At 42.2% G+C, this 21,724-nt stretch overlaps 1 protein-coding gene across 1 annotated transcript in view; it reads right to left on the bottom strand.

Annotated features, from left to right (window-relative positions):
- LOC126155379 (esterase FE4-like) overlaps positions 1-18,845 on the bottom strand; it is a 110,920-nt gene extending 92,075 nt beyond the window's left edge. Inside the window, exons 1-2 of the mRNA XM_049916227.1 lie at positions 18,656-18,845; positions 5,306-5,443 (exon numbers count right to left, since the gene is read on the bottom strand). Coding sequence (XP_049772184.1) covers positions 5,306-5,443; positions 18,656-18,796 — 279 coding nt within the window. The 5' untranslated portion in view covers positions 18,797-18,845. The remainder of the gene's footprint in view (positions 1-5,305; positions 5,444-18,655) is intronic.
- Positions 18,846-21,724: the final 2,879 nt, after the last annotated feature.

Here is a 21,724-nt window from a genome sequence, read left to right as displayed (position 1 = left end):
TTTTTACAGAAACCAGATGGCAGTTATAAGAGTCGAGGGGCATGAAAGGGAAACAGTGGTAGGGAAGGGAGTGAGACAGGTTTGTAGCCTCTCCCCAATGTTATTCAATCTCTTTATTGAGCAAGCAGTAAAGGAAACAAAAGAAACATTTGGAGTAGGTATTAAAATCCATGGAGTAGAAATAAAAACTTTGAGGTTCGCCGATGACATTGTAATTCTGTCAGAGACAGCAAAGGACTTGGAAGAGCAGTTGAACCGAATGGACAGAGTCTTGAAAGGAGGATATAAGATGAACATCAACAAAAGCAAAACGAGGATAATGGAATGTAGTCGAATTAAGTCGGGTGATGCTGAGGGAATTACACTCCTGGAAATTGAAATAAGAACACCGTGAATTCATTGTCCCAGGAAGGGGAAACTTTATTGACACATTCCTGGGGTCAGATACATCACATGATCACACTGACAGAACCACAGGCACATAGACACAGGCAACAGAGAATGCACAATGTCGGCACTAGTAAAGTGTATAACCACCTTTCGCAGCAATGCAGGCTGCTATTCTCCCATGGAGACGATCGTAGAGATGCTGGATGTAGTCCTGTGGAACGGCTTGCCACGTCATTTCCACCTGGCGCCTCAGTTGGACCAGCGTTCGTGCTGGACGTGCAGACCGAGTGAGACGACGCTTCATCCAGTCCCAAACATGCTCAATGGGGGACAGATCCGGAGATCTTGCTGGCCAGGGTAGTTGACTTACACCTTCTAGAGCACGTTGGGTGGCACGGGGTACATGCGGACGTGCACTGTCCTGTTGGAACAGCAAGTTCCCTTGCCGGTCTAGGAATGGTAGAACATGGGTTCGATGACGGTTTGGATGTACCGTGCACTATTCAGAGTCCCCTCGACGATCACCAGTGGTGTACGGCCAGTGTAGGAGATCGCTCCCCACACCATGATGCCGGGTGTTGGCCCTGTGTGCCTCGGTCGTATGCAGTCCTGATTGTGTCGCTCGCCTGCACGGCGCCAAACACGCATACGACCGTCATTGGCACCAAGGCAGAAGCGACTCTCATCGCTGAAGACGACACGTCTCCATTCGTCCCTCCATTCACGCCTGTCGCGACACCACTGGAGGCGGGCTGCACGATGTTGGGGCGTGAGCGGAAGACGGCCTAACGGTGTGCGGGACCGTAGCCCAGCTTCATGGAGACGGTTGCGAATGGTCCTCGCCGATACCCCAGGAGCAACAGTGTCCCTAATTTGCTGGGAAGTGGCGGTGCGGTCCCCTACGGCACTGCGTAGGATCCTACGGTCTTGGCGTGCATCCGTGCGTCGCTGCGGTCCGGTCCCAGGTCGACGGGCACGTGCACCTTCCGCCGACCGCTGGCGACAACATCGATGTACTGTGGAGACCTCACGCCCCACGTGTTGAGCAATTCGGCGGTACGTCCACCCGGCCTCCCGCATGCCCACTATACGCCCTCGCTCAAAGTCCGTCAACTGCACATACGGTTCACGTCCACGCTGTCGCGGCATGCTACCAGTGTTAAAGACTGCGATGGAGCTCCGTATGCCACGGCAAACTGGCTGACACTGACGGCGGCGGTGCACAAATGCTGCGCAGCTAGCGCCATTCGACGGCCAACACCGCGGTTCCTGGTGTGTCCGCTGTGCCGTGCGTGTGATCATTGCTTGTACAGCCATCTCGCAGTGTCCGGAGCAAGTATGGTGGGTCTGACACACCGGTGTCAATGTGTTCTTTTTTCCATTTCCAAGAGTGTAGATTAGGAAATGAGACACTTAAAGTAGTAAAGGAATTTTGCTATTTGGGGAGCAAAATAACTGATGATGGTCGAAGTAGAGAGGATATAAAATGTAGACTGGCAATGGCAAGGAAAGCGTTTCTGAAGAAGAGAAATTTGTTAACATCGAGTGTAGATTTAAGTGTCAGGAAGTCGTTTCTGAAAGTATTTGTATGGAGTGTAGCCATGTATGGAAGTGAAACATGGACAATAAATAGTTTGGACAGGAAGAGAATAGAAGTTTTCGAAATGTGGTGCTATAGAAGAATGCTGAAGATTAGATGGGTAGATCACATTACTAATGAGGAGGTATTGAATACAATTGGGGAGAAGAGGAGTTCGTGGCACAACTTGACAAGAAGAAGTGACCGGTTGGTAGGACATGTTGTGAGGCGTCAAGGGATCACAAATTTAGCATTGGAGGGCAGCGTGGAGGGTAAAAGTCGTAGAGGGAGACCAAGAGATGAATACACTAAGCAGATTCAGAAGAATGTAAGTTGCAGTAGGTACTGGGAGATGAAGAAACTTACACAGGATAGGGTAGCATGGAGAGCTGCATCAAACCAGTCTCAGGACTGAAAACCACAACAACAACAACACGCCATTCGCGGTCGACGAGTAATGACTGATCCTGTACTTTCTGCAGAGGAGGCAGGATCCACAGGAGGATAGTGCTTGAGGTCAGAACAACAACTGTGTAAGCTGCAAATGTCTTTGATTTAATATTGCAGTCTTATCACAGAAGTACACACATTTACACAGTTAACAATGTGACAATGTTACGACAGTTGTCAAAGGAACGCACCTCATCCTCAGAAAGTGAAATAATCCTAAACCCCACAACGGTGAATTTTAACTAGATGTTTCTTTACAAAATTATTCTTACGACCATGTCATGATGTTGGTTCCATGTTCCAGGAGGCTGTCCACAAATGGAAGAAATGACGGGAACGAAAGAGCTCGAAGAACTTGCCTGTGAAGTGCACACTGGGAAGAAACATGGTGGATGATAGAGTGTGCACAAAATAACGGTGTATCGCCAGTAGAGGAGACTATTTTGAGGGGGCAGTTCTTAAAGTATTGTACACTAAGCAATAAAGGCATTATAGGAAAAGTTAATTTCTTTTCAAACACGCCTCACACAAGTGCCAGTTTTATGTTCCTGGTGTTTAGAACAGTTTGCAGCCATGACCGGCTGTCGAAGGTGGAGCATTCCACGTTACAGAAGCATGCAGGTAAATATTTAATGTATAGTGTAGCAGGCTGTAGTGGCCGTAAAGATCAAGAAAAGTACAGTGAAAAGTTACTCAACGTACATCATACTAACTGCAAGAAATGTTTCGTGGTGGGCCGATGAAACCACAGAGAATAGGGCAAGATTCTTGAAAGAGGACTGTTTGCATAGTAGAATTTCAGGTGAGGGTGTTGGGTCGTTAAATCCTCACTAAGGATTAGTCAATTTGCCTGTGTGTGAAGTGCACACTGGGAAGAAACATTGTGGGTGATAGAGTGTGCACAAAATAACTGGACGGCGCAACAGGGGAAGAGGGGGGAGGTGGGGGGAGGGGGGCGAGGCACCGTTGTGAACGGCCACGATGAACTGAAGCCTCTGCACAAATGTATATTTCGCATGATTCGTAACCTCCAACTGCCGAACCTGAAAACATATTAACAATATATGTAAGTGCGACCAATATGTAGAAAAATTCAGACTTCCAAAGTCGATAGTTTGTGACTAGTCTACCGAAAAATAAATAACGAACCAAAGGAAAAGAAGTCCGACCACGTGTTGCCAGAAGGAAACCTCATAAAACAAAATATGTTAAAAAATGTAGTGTAGCAGACATCGCCACGATAGTGAGAGTGTAAAATAAGAAATGTGTGTCACAGGGATATTATGTGGCAGTCCTCTGACAACCCTGAAACACGTCGGTCATTCCGTCTCGTATAATGTTGCTGGTTTTACCTTATCAAGGTTGTCGGGTATCTTTTCCTCTGCTTGCTTTTCCCACTATTTTCCAGTCTTATATTTTCCGTGCCAGGAAAGAAGATCACGCTGGGAACGTGAATTTATTTCCCTTTATTCTCACCTTAACTACAGTTCGATCATTTTCTTCATGTGGAGCACCACAGCCGTATGTTTGTTAAAGGAAATTTTGAAGTTTTACACCTCCACTGTTTTTGACAAGTATTCAGTTTATTACAGTATGCACTATTTGACAATTTCGGCCTTCAGACCATTTTCAGGCGTGTAGCTGTTGAGCAACTGACCACTGAGTGACTACAGGCACCCTTTTCAGATAAAACACGTTTTATACTCCACGGTGTGAAACGTCTGAAAGCAAACAGCCTACAAGACAAGAATCGCCAGAAGGAACCAGGCTGGGGGAGGGAGGATTATGGTCTGGGGAATATTTTCGTGGTATTCCCTGGGTAAACTCGTCATTCTGCATGGCACAGTGCATCACCACAAGTATGCATCTATCCTTGGGAACCATGTCCGCTCCTATATGCAGTTTGTTTTTCCTCGGCATGGTGGCGTCTACCAGTAGGAGAATGCTACATGTCGCAACGCTCGTAGTGTACGTGCATGGTTCGAAGAGCACCCCGATGAGTGTACCGTGTTCTCTTCGCCACACAACTGACAGGATTTAGACGCAGTCGAGAAATGGAGAGACCATCTCACCCGAGAAACCTGGCACAGATGGCAACGGCACTAGAGTCAGGATGGCTCCACATACCTGTCGGTACATTCCAAAACCTCACTGATTCTCTTCCTGTACTTCTCGCAGCAGTCCGAGCTGCAAAAGGTGGTTATTCAGGCTTTTGACAGGTGATCACATTAATGTGACTGGACAGCGTATCTTGCATTGTTCCATTTCTCTCTTTCCGTTCAGTTTTTATCCTTTACAGCTCCCTCAAGTACTATACAAGTTATTCCCTGCTGGTTTAACTTTTGTACAATACACAACACACAAAGAATGCAGCAAATTTTATGACCTGTTGTAACGTAAGCATTTAGATTGGAAGTCATCACCTTCAACAGGTGCTACGATTTTAAGTTGTTGTCGCTAGATGTAAGTTAGTTTTATAAAGAGCTTAACATTCATTTCTGACCGGAAGGTCCTCAGTCCAGAGTATCCACGTTAGGATCCTGCTCCAATATTATAATACTGAGCCTATACATGCAGGATACCCTATAGTGGCTGTACGGTGTGAGGCAGGTGGAATTTGTTTCCCACCACTCCTCTTCCTCCAGCGGTCTGCTTGCTGGGTAGGGTTTATTACCTGTGATCGCACCACACTTATCTCTGCTGGGGTCAAGAAAAGCTGGGGCTCACATTTTTTAGGTTATAAGTCTTCTCTCTCCTTTGGTGCCAAACATTACGATTATCTCGCTTGTGCCACACTCATATGTTGGATATGTTCCAGACTCTGTCTTTCCCTATAGTTTTTACCCTGCACAGCGCCCTCAAGTAACAGTGGGTTCGGCTGCTCACCTTAGGAGTGTAGACATTGACGAAGAGGCAATCCTCCTCCCCCTCGTACTTGCCCAAGGTCAGGTTCATCTGTGCTGCAATGTTGCCCTCTCTGGTGGCATCCAGCACGCCGGACCATTCTCCTGCAGGTTGTGGCGGCTGCAACAGACGTCACGCACAATGTACTTTTTATAAAAATTTTCATAAGGCAGTTACCATCAGCGAATAAATATTTTATAAAGATCATGGAACTCAGTCTATCTGAAAACAAATCACTGTTTTATGACGGTTGCTGTTTCAGATCTGAATGAGAGTGCCCTGTACACACGAACAACAAAGGAGGAGGAGGAGATTAGTGTTTAACGTCCCGTCGACAACGAGGTCATTAGAGACGGAGCGCAAGCTCGGGTGAGGGAAGGATGGGGAATGAAATCGGCCGTGCCCTTTCAAAGGAACCATCCCGGCATTTGCCTGAAGCGATTTAGGGAAATCACGGAAAACCTAAATCAGGATGGCCGGAGACGGGATTGAACCGTCGTCCTCCCGAATGCGAGACCAGTGTGCTAACCACTGCGCCACCTCGCTCGGTGAACAACAAAGGAAAGCATGTACGTCTACATAATAAAATTACACTTACGTAGACATCAGTCAACATAGTGGAGCAAGAACTTACACTACTTGGTGTACAGCTGTGTATGCCGTGAAACATGGGTGACGTAGCAGACAAAAACGAAAATATCATATACCCATACCCGCGCTAAGAAATAACCGGTGGTTGAATGGTGTAAGAGAGAGATATATAAAAATTCTACACAACGAAAATAAGAACCATGAGGATATTATCCAAAAATGAGACGAAGTACATAAAGATGAGACAGAAGATGTGACATTGCGAGAAGAATTGGACAAAGCACAGAATGATTTAAGTCGAAACACGGCACCTGGAGCAGATATTTCCTCAGAATTATTGAGATCCTCTTGAGAGCACGCGATCACAAAGCTCGTCCTCTTGATGCGTAAAATACTTGAGATAGGTAAAATATCCTCAGACTTCAATAAGAATGTAATGATTCCTGATGTAAAGAAAGCAAGTGCTGGTAGGTGCGAATGTTAATGAATTATCTGTTTAATATGAAATGTTTGTCAAATGCCGACACGAATTATTTATAGAAGAATGGAAAAAGTGGGGGAAGCCGACCTAGGGGGAGATCAGTCTGGAGGAATGTAGGAATATAAGAGGCAATACTGATCCTACGACTTAGGTTTAAAAAAAATTTAATCTACGTTTATTGCGTTTGTAGATTTAGAGATTTTTTTTAACAATATTGACTGGAATACATTCTTTGAAATTCTCAAGGTAGCAGCGATAACATTCGTGCAGAGAGTGATTGCATACGACTTGTTCAGAAATCAGACCGCAGCTATAAGAATCGAAAGACAAGAAACAGAGGCATTAGTTAGAAAGAGAGAGAGACAGGGTTGTAGCATATCCCAGATGTTATTCGGTTCGCACATTGAGCAAGTGGTAAGAGACACCATGGAGAAATTTTGAAAGGGAATGAAAGTTCATGGAGAAGAAATTAAAACTTTTAGGTTTGCCAACGACATTGTAATTCTCTCCGAAACACCAAAGGACGAGGAGTAGCTGTTGAACTGAACTGATAGTGTCTTGAAAAGAAGTTATAAGATCAACATCAACAAATGTAAAATAAGAGTAATCGAATGTAAGTCAATTAAATTAGACTACGCTGACGGAATTAGATCATGAAATGCGATATTAAAAGTCGTAGAAGAGTTTGCTGATGGCCGAAACAGACTGGCAATAGCAAGGATATCATTTCTAAATAAAAAGATGGCTTTTGGCATCTAATATGAATTTAAATGTTCGGTAGTACTCTCTGAAGGTATTTGTATTGTAACTTTGTAAGGAAGTGAAACATGGACGGTAAACAGTTCGTACAGGAAGAGAATTGAAGTTTTCGAAATGTAGTGCTACAGAAGAATGCTGAAGATTAGATGGTGGATAAAATAATTCGTGAGGAAGTGCTCACTCGAATTAACGGGAAAATAAACTTTGTGACACAGCTTAACTAAAAGAATGTTTCGGTTTATGAGACACATACTAAGATATAAAGGAATTTTCAGTTTGGTAATGGATAAAGGTATGAAGGTTAGAAATTGTGCATGCAAACGAAGGCTAGAGTTAACGAAACCGGCTTAGTTGGATGTAGACTGCTGCAATAGTTCTGAGGACCGAAGCGGTTTGCACAGTACAGAACTGCCTAGAAGGCTGCACCAATTGAAGACCACAACTATTTAGGAAAAATACAGAAAATCTAAATAATGACCGCCATAGAGAGATTGGAGCCTCCATAATCCTGACTACAAGAACAGTCTTTTTAAAACAGCACAACCTCGTTCTGTGTATCCCTGGAGTACAAAACTGTTGTCTTTATATATTTTTGCAAAGACGTTGTTTCACAATGAAAAATGTTAGTGCTTTCATTTATTTCTCGACACATACCAGACGCCAACATACCAGACTGCGACTCGGCTCCGCAACGTTGTCTCTCAGCAGCAATGCTCGTAAGGGCAGAGCATCCAACTTTTTTAAACCTCACTGAAGTTCCCCTGTAAATCTTGAGGAGGTAGCACTGCTGGAAGACAGCATATCACGAAGGAAAGGCTTAGCCACAAACTATGGGACTGTTTGTAGAATGAATGTTTCACTTTATAGCGAAGTGTGTGCTGTTTTGAAATTTCCAATCAGATTCAGACTGAGTTCCAAACCAGGACTCGAACTCGGAATCTTGATCTCCACAAGCAACGCTCTTATCGACTGAGTTATCAATGTAATACATTGCTTGCTGTATGGATGAGATTTAGGCTGAATTAGATTTGATTTTATGCCTACAGTCCATAAGGAGGTGATACTCAAGAACGTAGTACATGCCATAAAATATCAACAAATAATACATATGTAAAAACTATGCTACTAGTTCACACACAAACCTCAAATAAAATGACCCTCGTGGTTGTGAAAATGGCATTCGGAGGTGCGTATGATAAATCTTAGGTGTTGTAACCACAAATCATAAAGCAGAAGATTAGTTTACAACACTCATTTTACGTTCATCACATTACTGCATTGAAGATGTGCAAAAGTCAGGTTTTAGAACATCCACGTTGATATTATTTCTAATTTTGTACGTAAAGTGGTTCTAGTAAGAAGTTAACCAATGAATTAGGTGCAGTTTCTCACCAATAAACGATTTGGCATTTTTAAATTATCCTTTATTAACAGCTAATTTTTGTAGTTGGTAGCACATTATTGAAAATGTGTGTTTCCGAGTAACGGACATCTTTTTGAGCCAATCTAAGTTGCTTTAGATATATATGTGGTTTATTATTATTTCTAGTAACTAAAGAAAATTTCAGAAGCTCGCTAAAAAAGCATTTTACAGGATTATCGGTTTCGACAGAGCTATTCTGTCATCATCGGATATTCCGCTTTTGAATTTTTACAACATATTATCTCTCAGTGTTACAGTCGCATCACACTGCAGATGTACAGTCGTGGACAAAACGAGCGAGACCCCTCGCCTTTTCGTTATGCTGATCCGCACGGCTTTAAAGTCTGCTACACAGCATAACAGGCAAGGCGACGAAGTGCTACCAACATACTATGCACAGGCGTGAAATTGACAAACTATCTGAACTGTTTTAGACTGTTTTCAATAATTTGTACGACTATATTAATGCTGATTAGTGTGTTAAATACAACACGTAAATATAAGACAGAACTGAAAGAAGAAACGCTAATTGGTATGAACTGTACCAATAAAAATGAATTTCGACTTATCGAGAAAACATAACTGTTTTAGTGAGACAAAGAACCCCAGATCGTTACGAATTACCAAAATATTATCCTCATTCGGCCGCGAAACGGTCTGTGTCAACGTTCAGACCAGTCATACTGGATTACCGTTGCTGACCTACCATGAAAGTGTGCAAATTTAGCAATGCGTGAAGAATCATAACGAAATTCAGTTAAAAATCATTCAGTGCCACACTTAAGTCAATTCCATTATTGACAGAAGCGGGAAAGTAGGCAGTAACATGTATGAAATTCTACAAGAGTGCCATATTGACATCCACAGGGCGCCAGTACAGAATAAAGGTAGCGATAAAATGTATTGGGGGCGCGAGAATTTCTTAAAATTGCTTTACTGATATTCTACCTGCCTCCATCGAGATTCGAACCGAAAACAAACCAGACCTTCCTTTCACTACGCTAGCAGACAACCCAGGCAAACAGCCCTCTATTATTACCCCAGACATGAATAAACCGGCAATTTCGCAATGAAAATGGCAAAATGATCTGCAGTTTCTGTTGCATAGAGCTTTCTGGACTCAAAAACATGAATTTTCTTCCTTTATGTCACCGCTTATGTGACAATCATTCGGGATGTGTATCGAAATAACAAAATACTGTTATTATACAGTAAATTTAGTAGGATAATTCTGCACCACCCCAGGAAATAAACGGCTACATAGCTGCCAAACGTATTATACACTGTTTCGAATTCTCCACTAGACTCGCCACAGCTCACGCTAACCACGGGATCACGTCGCTCCTGAGCTCACCCTATCCTTGATGTTGCCTATCTTGCGCATGGACTACTCAGTTTGTATATTTTGCTTATTTTTTTCATAGTTCCACACAACTTCTTCCTGTATTCTCGATTGATCTGTGTTCAGTTTTTCAAGGCCTATCCTCTGTGCCAACTTCTAACTAAATCTGAGAGGGGTGCGATGGGGATGTTCCCTTGTTAGTGGTATTGTGTGTTGGTGGCATTGCCAGTTTACATACTGTGCAAGTAACTCACAATAAATGCGTTGGATGCCTTCTGTGTTCAGTTTACTTGGAAAACGTTTGTTGTCATCGTAATTTATGTAACTGGCTCTCCGCCTTCCAATTTGACAATTTGTGGAAAAATTGTTTACCTTGCTAGTCCTAGTTTCAAACATTGTCTGACAGAAAACGTAGGCATGAAGGAGTCAGTAAAAGCAATTATTCTCTATTATAGCAAACTTTTGAATACACTGGACACTTGAATTCTCTATATTGATTCTGAGAGTTTTGTTATTTCTCTTGTTATTTACTGTCTCAATGTCATCCGTGAGAATAAAATTAAAGGCAGTTTGATTAGGTTCCTGATCTATGAACTATGATTTAATATTATGCGCTGCTAAATAAATTTAGAAGGTTATATTCTTTACGTGAAACAGAATTACGGTTTCAGTCCTAGGATTGACGATAAACTTCAGAAATACAATTACAGAATAGTGGCATATCGATTATGGCTCCTCACCATCAACAATAGTTGTTACCCATAGTTTCGTATTTGCTATTTTACCGTCGTTACCCTTTAGAGACCAACCTGATCTTTCCACAATGCCATTTTTGACTTGCTTCTTAATATGTCCGATAATTACAGATTTGTTGAAAATATTAACTGTTAAATACGCTATTCTACAAATTAAAAACTTCCAGTTATTCTTCATATCTTGAAACATACTACCGTTGACTTTCACTGAAGAAAAGATACATAATAATAAAATGAAATCAAAGATTAGAATGTCAAAGCATAATGTGAATGGTTAAAACGAAATGAACTAAAAATCATCTTCTTGTCTAAAACACGTTACTCCTCCAGAGAAATTCGGCACCTCTCAAAATTTTTTACACCTCTGATGTTTAGCCACATGTGGACAAATAGTGGGTCTCATGATGCAGCACTGTTTAGCCGTCACAAAATAAAGCCTCAAAAATCAGTAAATCAAACTATTCTTCTACTGTTGCTCCGAGTCGCATATACCAACCGCCCTCTGCTGCGGCAACGACTCAAAGTCTATTGGGTTTTTGATTTTCATCTGCTTTTTCGGGCCTCCTTACATCTCCCTCTAGCCCAACCTTTGTTCTCCAATTACGCCTTCATCGGCGAGCTTCTCTTCAATATTTTTCATTTGTGCTGAATTGTTTTGTACCCTTCTTGCATATACACCTGTGTCATGTATTTTTTAGAGACTGCATGAATATATAAGGTGATTATTTCTTCTCTTATCAAATTAAATATTACGTATCTTGCTGTGAATTAATTTGTTTGTCCACATTCCACTTACTGCGTTTCCTTAAAATATACGTCTGTAAAAAAAAAAAAAGAAAAAAAAACTTTGAAACAGCTGTTGCAGCTGATTGGTGAAGGGCTGAAAAAACAGCTCGAAGTCTGTTGGTCATCGAGCCCACAACTCGAGCCACATAACTGGGAGATTCAAGTAACTCATTCCAAGCGTCATGAATCACATCAGAAAGCTGTCGGCGAGTCGACGGTGACTGCCCCTTTTCTCATATTACTCTGATCATTTCTGCCCAAATATTCTCAATGGGATTCATGTCAGCTCCTTTAGGTGGCCATTCCATTTCAGTAATTTTACTATGGTCGTCGAACCACCTCTTAACCACACATGCCATATGAATAGGCGAGCGATCTTGTTGGAATATGATCTGATTATCGCCAAATCTTGCTGTCACAGAAGGCAATATCACGTTCTTCAGAACTGATGTGTAATTGCGCGCATCGAATCTTCCTTCCACTTCCCACAGGAGAACGCAATTGAAGCGGTGGCTCAGTGGCTACTGTCGTTCCTTCTTAACTTTGATTCCCGCGTTCGAGACCATATTGGGTTTTTTCATTATTATTTTTTCCTGCCTCTCTATCAGAATTATCTACGAATGTTACTTTCTAATTTATGTTGAAACACCCTTCAGCCGATATCCATGCCCATACCGTTACCGACTCCCCGCCACCCCTTCGGCAACTGTAAATGTATTTTCGATTATACGTAGCATCTTCAGGCCGGTAAACAAGTACTTTTCCGGCTTTCTCTCGCCTCCAGAACAGGAGAGGTTTGTCGACATTTTCAGCAGCAAAAGCAAGACGAGCTTCTCTGTGGGAAACAGTCAATGTCTCTTTCACAGCAGCGCTTCTTGCTCTCAGTCCACCTTCCCTTAGACGACGAGTGACGGTCTTACTGCTAACATTGAGACCCAAAGTTTGCTGAATTTGTCGTGCGTTGACAAATGGGTGGTTCTCACTGAAACGGCGTATCTGCTGATCCTGAGCTGCTGTTGTTTTGCGGCGAGGGCCATGAGGCCTCCCATTCAGGTTACCACTCTCTTCCTTTCGTCTGATCCACCTGGCTACCGTCGACTTGTGAATACGCATAGTTCTTGCTATATAGCCATTTGAAGATCTCTCTGCATGGAGTGCTATTATAGCGCCCTTGTCTGCCTCAGCCAGATGGGCCATTTAGCGTTGACTGAATGATTCGTTGCGGTTAATATCTGCTGCGGAAACAGCGCTAGCAGGAAACAGACTGCCTCCTCCACGATGTATGTGTAACACGGAAATCGATGGCATAAACGAGAGATCGCAAGCCCGTACCCGTGTCATTACATAGTGGAGAACCTTAGAATCGGTAATTTTTCTCAGAAGGAACTGGTCCACTCTTGTCATGTCTCATCCTGATAAATATTACATGAAATGAAATGTTTACGTTTTGCATATGCGGCAGGCCTAACGCAAGAAACATTTCTGAAATATCTAAGGCAACCTGAAGAACACTTCGTGAATTTTAGCTGTAGAAGATTGCCTTATAAGAAAGAAAACGTGTTTATCCCCGCTCGCCGTGTTTCCAAGTGGTGCAGTTTACTCTGAGGCATACATAATTCTCGCCGGGCGTAAGAAGCGACTCGACTAACGAGGGAAACTCGCCAGGTGCCATAGGCTGATTGTCCGGAAACTTTGCTCAGTGAAGGAGAGGACAAAATAAGCAAACATGTGTTTCGACTTATCTGCAGACACTCGACCGTTTCCGAGATAACGACGGTCAAAGTTATCAGCGCGCTGTTGCTATAATAGTGTAGATACCTTCTGCATCCGAGAACGCAATTGAAGCGGTGGCTCAGTGGCTACTGTCGTTCCTTCTTAACTTTGATTCCCGCGTTCGAGACCATATTGGGTTTTTTCATTATTATTTTTTCCTGCCTCTCTATCAGAATTATCTACGAATGTTATTTTCTAATTTATGTTGAAATAATGTTGTCATTATTCGCCAATTAACTTTATGTGTAATTAATGAATTAAAAAATAATAAACGAATGAGACAAGCTGATCTAAAATCATCTGGTGTGCCTCATGTATCGTTATATCCTAATGGTTTATAAATGTTAATCTACATTCAGATCCGATGATGGCACCTTTAGAGTGTTGAAACCGGTTATCCAGTAAACAGTATTTAAGCGATCTTGGCTTCTGAATTATTTCTACAATAGAGTGATCGCCCCACTACGCACTATGTGTTCCCTTTTTAACTTATTTCTTTACACAGTAAATTAACTGACGAATAACAACAACAGTGTTTCAACATAAATTGGAATACACATTCGTAGATAATTCAGAGGGTGAGGGGGGGGGGGAGGGGAAACCGGGTTTCGAACTCGCAGCGCAAAGTTCCGAAGTCGCTATGGTAGCCGCAGAGCCACCGCTTCAGTTGAATCCTTACCCGCTAAGAGGTATCAACACTACAGCAACAACGCATTGAACACTTTGACCGTCGTCTTCTCAGAAGCGGTAGAGTGTAAGCAGATAAGCCGAGACACGTGTTCACCTATTTTGTCCCCTCTTTCACTGAGCAAAGTTTCAGCAAGATCGGGGTGTGACACTTGGCGTGTCCTCTCGTAAGTGGCGTGCGTTGGGATTCAGTAGACAGAATGCGTCCACTTTCCTCGACTACTCATTGATATGTTTGGAAACTTTCTTTCTTGTAGTGGCACTTTACATTATGAGGGCTGATTTTCCTGATAACGATCTACTAATGGACTTTGCTCCTAATTTACGTTACTGTGTAATAGACCTACTGCAACTACTTAAACCGGAAATGTTTGTTTATTTGGATACTCCGCTTCTTAGTTGCTACATTTTGCTATAATATTTTCCTTTGTTTCAAAACGGCAAGTTAAGATGACCACTGCAACTTGGTAACATCAGTAACAATGTAATACTTTGAAACAGTTTTGTGTGGTGTACGAGGAGTGTACTCTGTTGAATGAGGAATACATTAAACACGAAAGCTGCCTCCAATAACAATAATTAACTTTCGGTTACATGACAAAACACAAGTCGAAGCACTGTCAGTTCATCTCAGTACCCAGTAAAACTTAAACTGGAACGATCGAAAACATACTTTTGTGGGGAAGGCAAACGAATGACTGCGTTTTATTGGCCGCACACTAAGAATACGCAACAGGCCAACTGAAAACACTGCCTACACTACGTTTGTCCGTGCACTGCTATTATATCCTTGACAGACGTGATTGACTGTGCACGCAAAAACGTCCAAGGAACGGTAGCACGATTTGTAATGTCACGAAATAGGGGAGAGAGGGACCCAGATTTGATAATTGAGTTGGGATAACATTCATGAAAACAAAAGCGTTTTTCGTTGCCGCGAGATCTTTTTACGAAATTTCAATCACCAACATTTGTTCTGAATGCCAAAACATTATTTCCTCGGGAACTTACGCAGGAAGAAACCATAGTAATAATGCAATTCAAGGCTCGCAAGAAAAGATTTAAGTGGTCCTTTTTCCCGCACACTGTTAATGAGTGGGGCGGTAGAGAAATAGTCCGAACCTTCTGCCAGGCACGTAAGGCTGGATTGCAAAGAAATCCTGTTCATGTAGTCATGTAGATGTAACAACGAAATTATATTGTAATTGCGACATGTGACTTTCATTTGATTTGAACATCGAAGTTGTTTGCTGTTTATTTACTTTTTGTTCATTAGTTTCAGCCATATACGAACACCTAGGCACGTTAAATTGTTGTTTAAATAAAATGTCATGCATGGAACAATAACAATAACTTCTTACCTACTTGTTATGGTACTGCAGTAGATATCGCATACGACGTTCCTAGGGTATTTATAAATGAATATTGCAGACGACTTCGAACAAAGTTTGAATGTAGCTTCGTAAAAGTTCCATGGTCAAACGATCTGAGTTGCTGGCGAATACAGTTTATCCTTACTAGACAGTATATATTATAATTATACATCAGATGAATAGGGTTTCGCCTGGTACGGTGGCCAAGCGGTTCCAGCCGCTTCAGTCACGAACCGCACGGCTGCTTCAGTCGCAGGTTGGAATCCTACCTCGGGCATAGATGTCTGTGATGTCCTTAGGCTAGATAGGTTTAAGTAGTTCTAGGTCTAGGGGCTGATGACATAAGCAGTTTGGTCGCATAGTTCGTGAAGCAATTTTTTGTCCTTTACATAAACGGCCGTATCTTTAGATTGCGTTCACATAGAAGCTCACTTTTTTACACCATCAAGGGACCGGTTACCGCAAAAAGTGCGATACATTTCCGCTTATTATGTCCACCCGTTCTGGAGGTAAACGGGTTTTAAGGGTTGGGTAGACCGATAGACGGTCAAGAAAGTGAGACTACTAGGGTTCCGTTTTTATCGGTTTAGGTGACGAAATCCTAACAACGAAAACAGCTACGACAGCTACTGAAGATGAGGGCCGCATAAATAACACCCCCTACTCTTTATTCGAAATATGCTAGTTGCAGTCGATACATCAGCATATTAATCGTAGCTACCCTTTCGATCCAAATCACGTTTACAGGAATGCAAATAGAATCCATTTGCCTATGCACGTGGTAATTCACATCCCAGTATTAATGCCACCGCGTTTTAGAAATGCGAACATTCCCATTGCTAGCTAGCTTAAGAAACACTTCGGCTAGTGAACGTTTTCTGGCTGTGGCGAGGCTAGTGGAGAATTCGAAACAGTGTATAATACGTTTGGCAGCTATGTAGCCGTTTATTTCCTGGGGTGGTGCAGAATTATCCTACTAAATCCACTCTCTAATAACAGTATTTTGTTATTTCGATACACATCCCGAATGATTGTCACATAAGCGGAGACATAAAGGAAGAAAATTCATGTTTTTGAGTCCAGAAAGCTCTATGCAACAGAAACTGCGGATCATTTTGCCATTTTCATTGCGAAATTGCCGGTTTATTCATGTCTGGGGTAATAATAGAGGGTTGTTTGCCTGGGTTGTCTGCTAGCGTAGTGAAAGGAAGGTCTGGTTTGTTTTCGGTTCGAATCTCGATGGAGGCAGGTAGAATATCAGTAAAGCAATTTTAAGAAATTCTCGCGCCCCCAATACATTTTATCGCTACCTTTATTCTGTACTGGCGCCCTGTGGGTGTCAATATGACACTCTTGCAGAATTTCATACATGTTACTGCCTACTTTCCCGCTTCTGTCAATAATGGAATTGACTTAAGTGTGGCACTGAATGATTTTTGACTGAATTTCGTTATGAATCTTCACGCATTGCTAAATTTGCACACTTTCATGGTAGGTCAGCATCGGTAATCCAGTATGACTGATCTGAATGTTGACACAGACCGTTTCGCGGCCGAATGAGGATAATATTTTGGTAATTCGTAACGATCTGGGGTTCTTTGTCTTACTAAAACAGTAATGTTATCTCGATAAGTTGAAATTCATTTTTATTGGTACAGTTCATACCAATTAGCGTTTCTTCTTTCAGTTCTGTCTTATATTTACGTGTTGTATTTAACACACTAATCAGCATTAATATAGTCGTACAAATTATTGAAAACAGTCTAAAACAGTTCAGATAGTTTGTCAATTTCACGCCTGTGCATAGTATGTTGGTAGCACTTCGTCGCCTTGCCTGTTATGCTGTGTAGCAGACTTTAAAGCCGTGCGGATCAGCATAACGAAAAGGCGAGGGGTCTCGCTCGATTTGTCCACGACTGTACGTACCGGTGCAGCGACTTGCAACATTGATTGGATAGTATGTTGTAATAATTCAAAAGATCCAGTGATGACAGCATAGCTCTGTTGAAACCGATAATTCAGTAAAATGCTTCTGTAGCGAGCCTGAATTAAGAACGTTTCTTCAGTTACCATATAATGCAGATCGCCCCCAGACAGACCATGCCAGGAATATACAATTATTTCTGGTCTTGATTAGGTTAACCAGCCTGTTGGTCTGAAAATAGAGTAACTATTTACAACAAACGTCATTAAGGAATAAATGTGAGGAAGCAGTAGTTGGTATTCCAGATTCCTGAACAGGAGCAGGATGTTCCTGAGTTCACACCAGAAATAATTCCTTATGCACACTTCTGAAATGGGGAAACATTCATTTGGCTTGATAAATAATCTCCACCCCCCACCCCAAGAAAAAGGTCCCGTATGACGTTGTGAAAAGAAAGTAAACAAAGTATGCTGTTGATATTATGGTCTGCTTTCGATGTTAGCCTACAATGTCGAAGTCTCCTCATCTCTGCATAACTGACTGGAATCTATAGCAATTTGAATCTGCTTAATGAAAGATAATATTTGATCTTCTTCTACTATTTTTGCCATCACAGTCCCCTCCATTACTAAGCTGATAGGATGTTCCTTATCAATCGATCCCTTCTTTTAGTCAAGTCGTGTTAATAGTTATTTTATTCCGAATACAATTCAATACCTCTTCATTAGTTATCCAAGCTACTCTCTAACCTTCAGCATTCTTCCGTAGTACCACATTTCAAAACCGCATGTTTTCTTCTTGTCCTGACTGTTGACGTTTCAGTTCTGTACAAGGTTTCACTACAAAAGAATATCTCCAGGAAAAATTTCCTTACATTTACTTTTACATTCGACGTAAACAAAATTTTCTTTTCCAGAAATGCATTCTTACTGTTGCCAGTTTGCATTTTCTTCTCTGACCATTGTCAGTTTTTTGCTGGCTAAAGATCAAAACTGATAGATTACTTTTAGTGTCTCATTTCTTAACCTAATTCTATCAGAATCGATTAATTTAACTATCCTTGATTTACTTCTGCTGATGTTAATTGTACAGTCCCTTTTCAGCAGATTATTTATTCCGTTTAACTGCTCTCCAAGTCCTTTGCCGTCTGCCATTGAATTACAGTTTCATAGGCAAACGTGAAAGTTACAGTTTATTCATCCTGGCCTTTAGTTCTCTCGCCTTGGTTTCGTATACTGTTTGCTCAATTGTACGAACTGAATAAGATCAGGTACAGGCTACAAGTACGGTAGCATTTTTTTTTTTTTAATTTTTGTATCAACTATGCTGGGCCAGATCTGCATTGCAAATAATCATTCTAGTAGTTCAACAGTTCTGTGGTAAGTACGTTATCACACTCCAATAAAGAAATCATTAAAACGTGCCCTGAGTTACCCACCTTGAAGCGGAGAGGCCCAACAGGTGGCTGGGCGTAGGGGATTCCCTGGAAGGAGACGTAGGGGAATCCCCAGACTGTGCGTCTGCGCCGTCCGCGCATTTCACCCTGTCTCACTTTCAACACCACCGTCTCGTCGGCCATGCTGGATACCGCAGTCCCCTGCCCGTACGGGTCGCCGGCTCAGAGCTACTGCTCGCTTCGCGCCGATCACGTCTCCGCTGGCGGCTATATATAGCCGTGCCCTTGCGTGACGTAAACGCCGACGCCACTGCGATAAAACGCTCCGGCCTGACCTCGGCTAATCTGACTTGTCACATCGCTGCCGTGAGTACGCGGAAGGAACTAGCGAACTTCCCAGGGCTACTCTCTTACGGCATTCAATCCGAGGTGACAATATTCAGAAATCGTATTTAACAGCTAAAACTGAAACTTATAGGGTGACAATACACGATTATGCAGAAATCTTTCAGCAGACAAGAGTTGGCAAACGAGCCTTTTTCGAAAGTGTTACTAAGAGCCGCTTTTGACACCAGTATGAACTACTGCCGTATTGAGTACAAAATAATTTGAAATGTGAAGTTTGGGTTAAGTGACCATCTAATCGGGATCAAATTCCATTTGTGGACCATGGTTGGGCAATGTGAAACACGCTGGGCAGCGCCACATTTTGCTGCCGGCGTAAGAAGACATCTAATGCGCAAATATGGTCACACATGGATAGTTTGGACACGATGTGTACCTTGGACACCACGACCACCTGACCGCGGTCTTCTGAAGTTTTGCGCCTTGTGTCACCTCAAAAGTGATCACTTCACAACCCCGATTGATATCGTAGGTGAACTGTAACACAAAACTGTACTCTCTTGTCACTCTTCAAGAACTGATGCGGGGGTGTTTGAAGGAATCCGTCATTCACTGCAAAGACGAGTGCATAGTTTTATGCCAATGATCGCCGGATTGTTTCAAGACTCGAACTCCATTGTATAAAACAGCTACAAACGTCAGAATGCTTCTGAAATAAACTAATTTGTTAAATATTTAACGCTAAGCACCTAAGCGAGAAAAGCTAGGAAAATGTTTGAAATAATGTTTAAAAGTTTGTTGGAAGTCGCTAAGTTGTCTCATTATGTGGATGCTGTCTGCAGTGTGTTTTTCGAATACGGATAGTAATAAATAAGTAGTAAATTAAAAGTTGTGCCTGATGCTGACATTTTACTGAGGTCTATTTCAAGCGAAAGCTATTTTTTCACGCATCTCAATGTTTACGGCGTCATATCTCCTGAACTGCTTGTCGTACAGTGATACAATTTTGTAAGTACAGTCAGTGTGTGCAGAATTTTTCGCGGTTGCGAATGGAGGGCTGTGGTGATTAACTGATGAGACTGAACTGAATACCATTTATTAACAAAAACATCCCTTATATGGAGTTCGTACTCTTGGCTGGCTAAAGAGCTGCCGGGCGTCACGGTTGCAGGACCGTAAGGTCAGGGGGACACGCTGAGCATCACGGTTTCTCCAGTCATGAGTACCGATATCAACCTGCAACTAAGATAGGTATCAGACAGCGGCCCGCTTCCATTGTTCCCAGAGCCTTTAACCACAATGAACAGTAGTAAATTCAATAGCGATACAGACTACGAAAGTATTCTCGATGGTCAAAATTGCATTCAAATAACAGAGTAATTTCATTTACTTGAAGTTCTCAATAACTTAGGCAAAAAAATTTAAAACATCTATCCTGACAGACTGACTGAAATTACTATCTTTAAGATATATCCATTCATTAATAAAAGTCTTACTCGATAAAAAATTAATTAATCAGAAATAAAATCTGGGTTTAATTACTTTGATCCCGTGAACAAGAGTCACAATGCACGTTAACCAAATACAACGGACACAAATAAACTTTGGACGTGAATCACTACAACCCACACACGTACAACACAATTACTAATGCCCATGCACCGGATTATCATGCAGCTTTAAGGTTTAATTCGTTACTGCCCAAACACCACAACCCAAACAAATCGCACAGTGGTATCTGATGGCCGAGCGCAGCTTAAGATAAGGTTATGCTAAAGAATTTTTTCTTAGCAGCCTTACTTCTGATTTAAATGATCTTACATCAAAGTGGTTAACTCAATCACTAAAATTATAAACACAATAATTTAAATCACCATGCTGCACCATTTCTAAGATTACAGAAGTGGCCCCTTGAGGCACCAGTGATTCTAAATTATATTTATTTATTTTTAGAATTTGAATACACACTGACCAGCTGTGAAACAGCACGCTCGCACACCGCAAGTTAACGCCTCGGTTTTACTTAGAATCATGGTGGACACCAGTCTCACACAATTAATGTATAATTCCTACAATCCTTACGGCATATAGTATCTTAACCGTTGTTGGGATTACTGAGAAAACTTCCACTGCATCGTGCGCGAGGGGCCAGACGCAAACTCATCAATAATTTAGTAAAATTGGATAGCCGGCCGGTGTGGCCGAGCGGTTCTAGGCGCTTCAGTCTGCAACCGCGCGACCGCTATGGTCGCAGGTTCGAATCCTGCCTCGGGCATGGCTGTGTGTGATGTTCTTAGGATAGTTAGGTTTAAGTAGTTCTACGTTCTGGGGGACTGATGACCTCAGATGTTGAGTCCCATAGCGCTCAGAGCCAAAATTGGATAGCCGTTTGCACAGACAACACACACAGAGAAGATGTGTGTAGCCAAATTCCCATTTAAGGGTGTAAAGTAACACTGCCGACCCTTACCGCAGTGGGTAAAATAGAAACAAAGGAAAAAACTGAAACTTTCTGTAACTCCGACAAACCAGAACAGTAGCAGCAAGTGAGGACAACGACGGAACAACTAAAAGGGTCGCACTTAGTTACATTACTTCACATCAGACTCAAACAACAGTAGCTTTTTTCCTCGACGACCGGTGCTGCACAAAACTCGTAGCAGCCAGCAGGATTTGTTCTGTGATGTCCACTGTCCAGCAGTTTACGCAGTTGTCAACGCGGGCTGTTGGTAATACGAGGTGCATTCAAGTTCTAAGGCCTCCGAT

This window comes from Schistocerca cancellata, chromosome 1 (assembly GCF_023864275.1).
Source record: "Schistocerca cancellata isolate TAMUIC-IGC-003103 chromosome 1, iqSchCanc2.1, whole genome shotgun sequence".
Classification (NCBI taxonomy): domain Eukaryota; kingdom Metazoa; phylum Arthropoda; class Insecta; order Orthoptera; family Acrididae; genus Schistocerca; species Schistocerca cancellata.
This window is presented reverse-complemented; position numbering and strand designations above follow the sequence as displayed.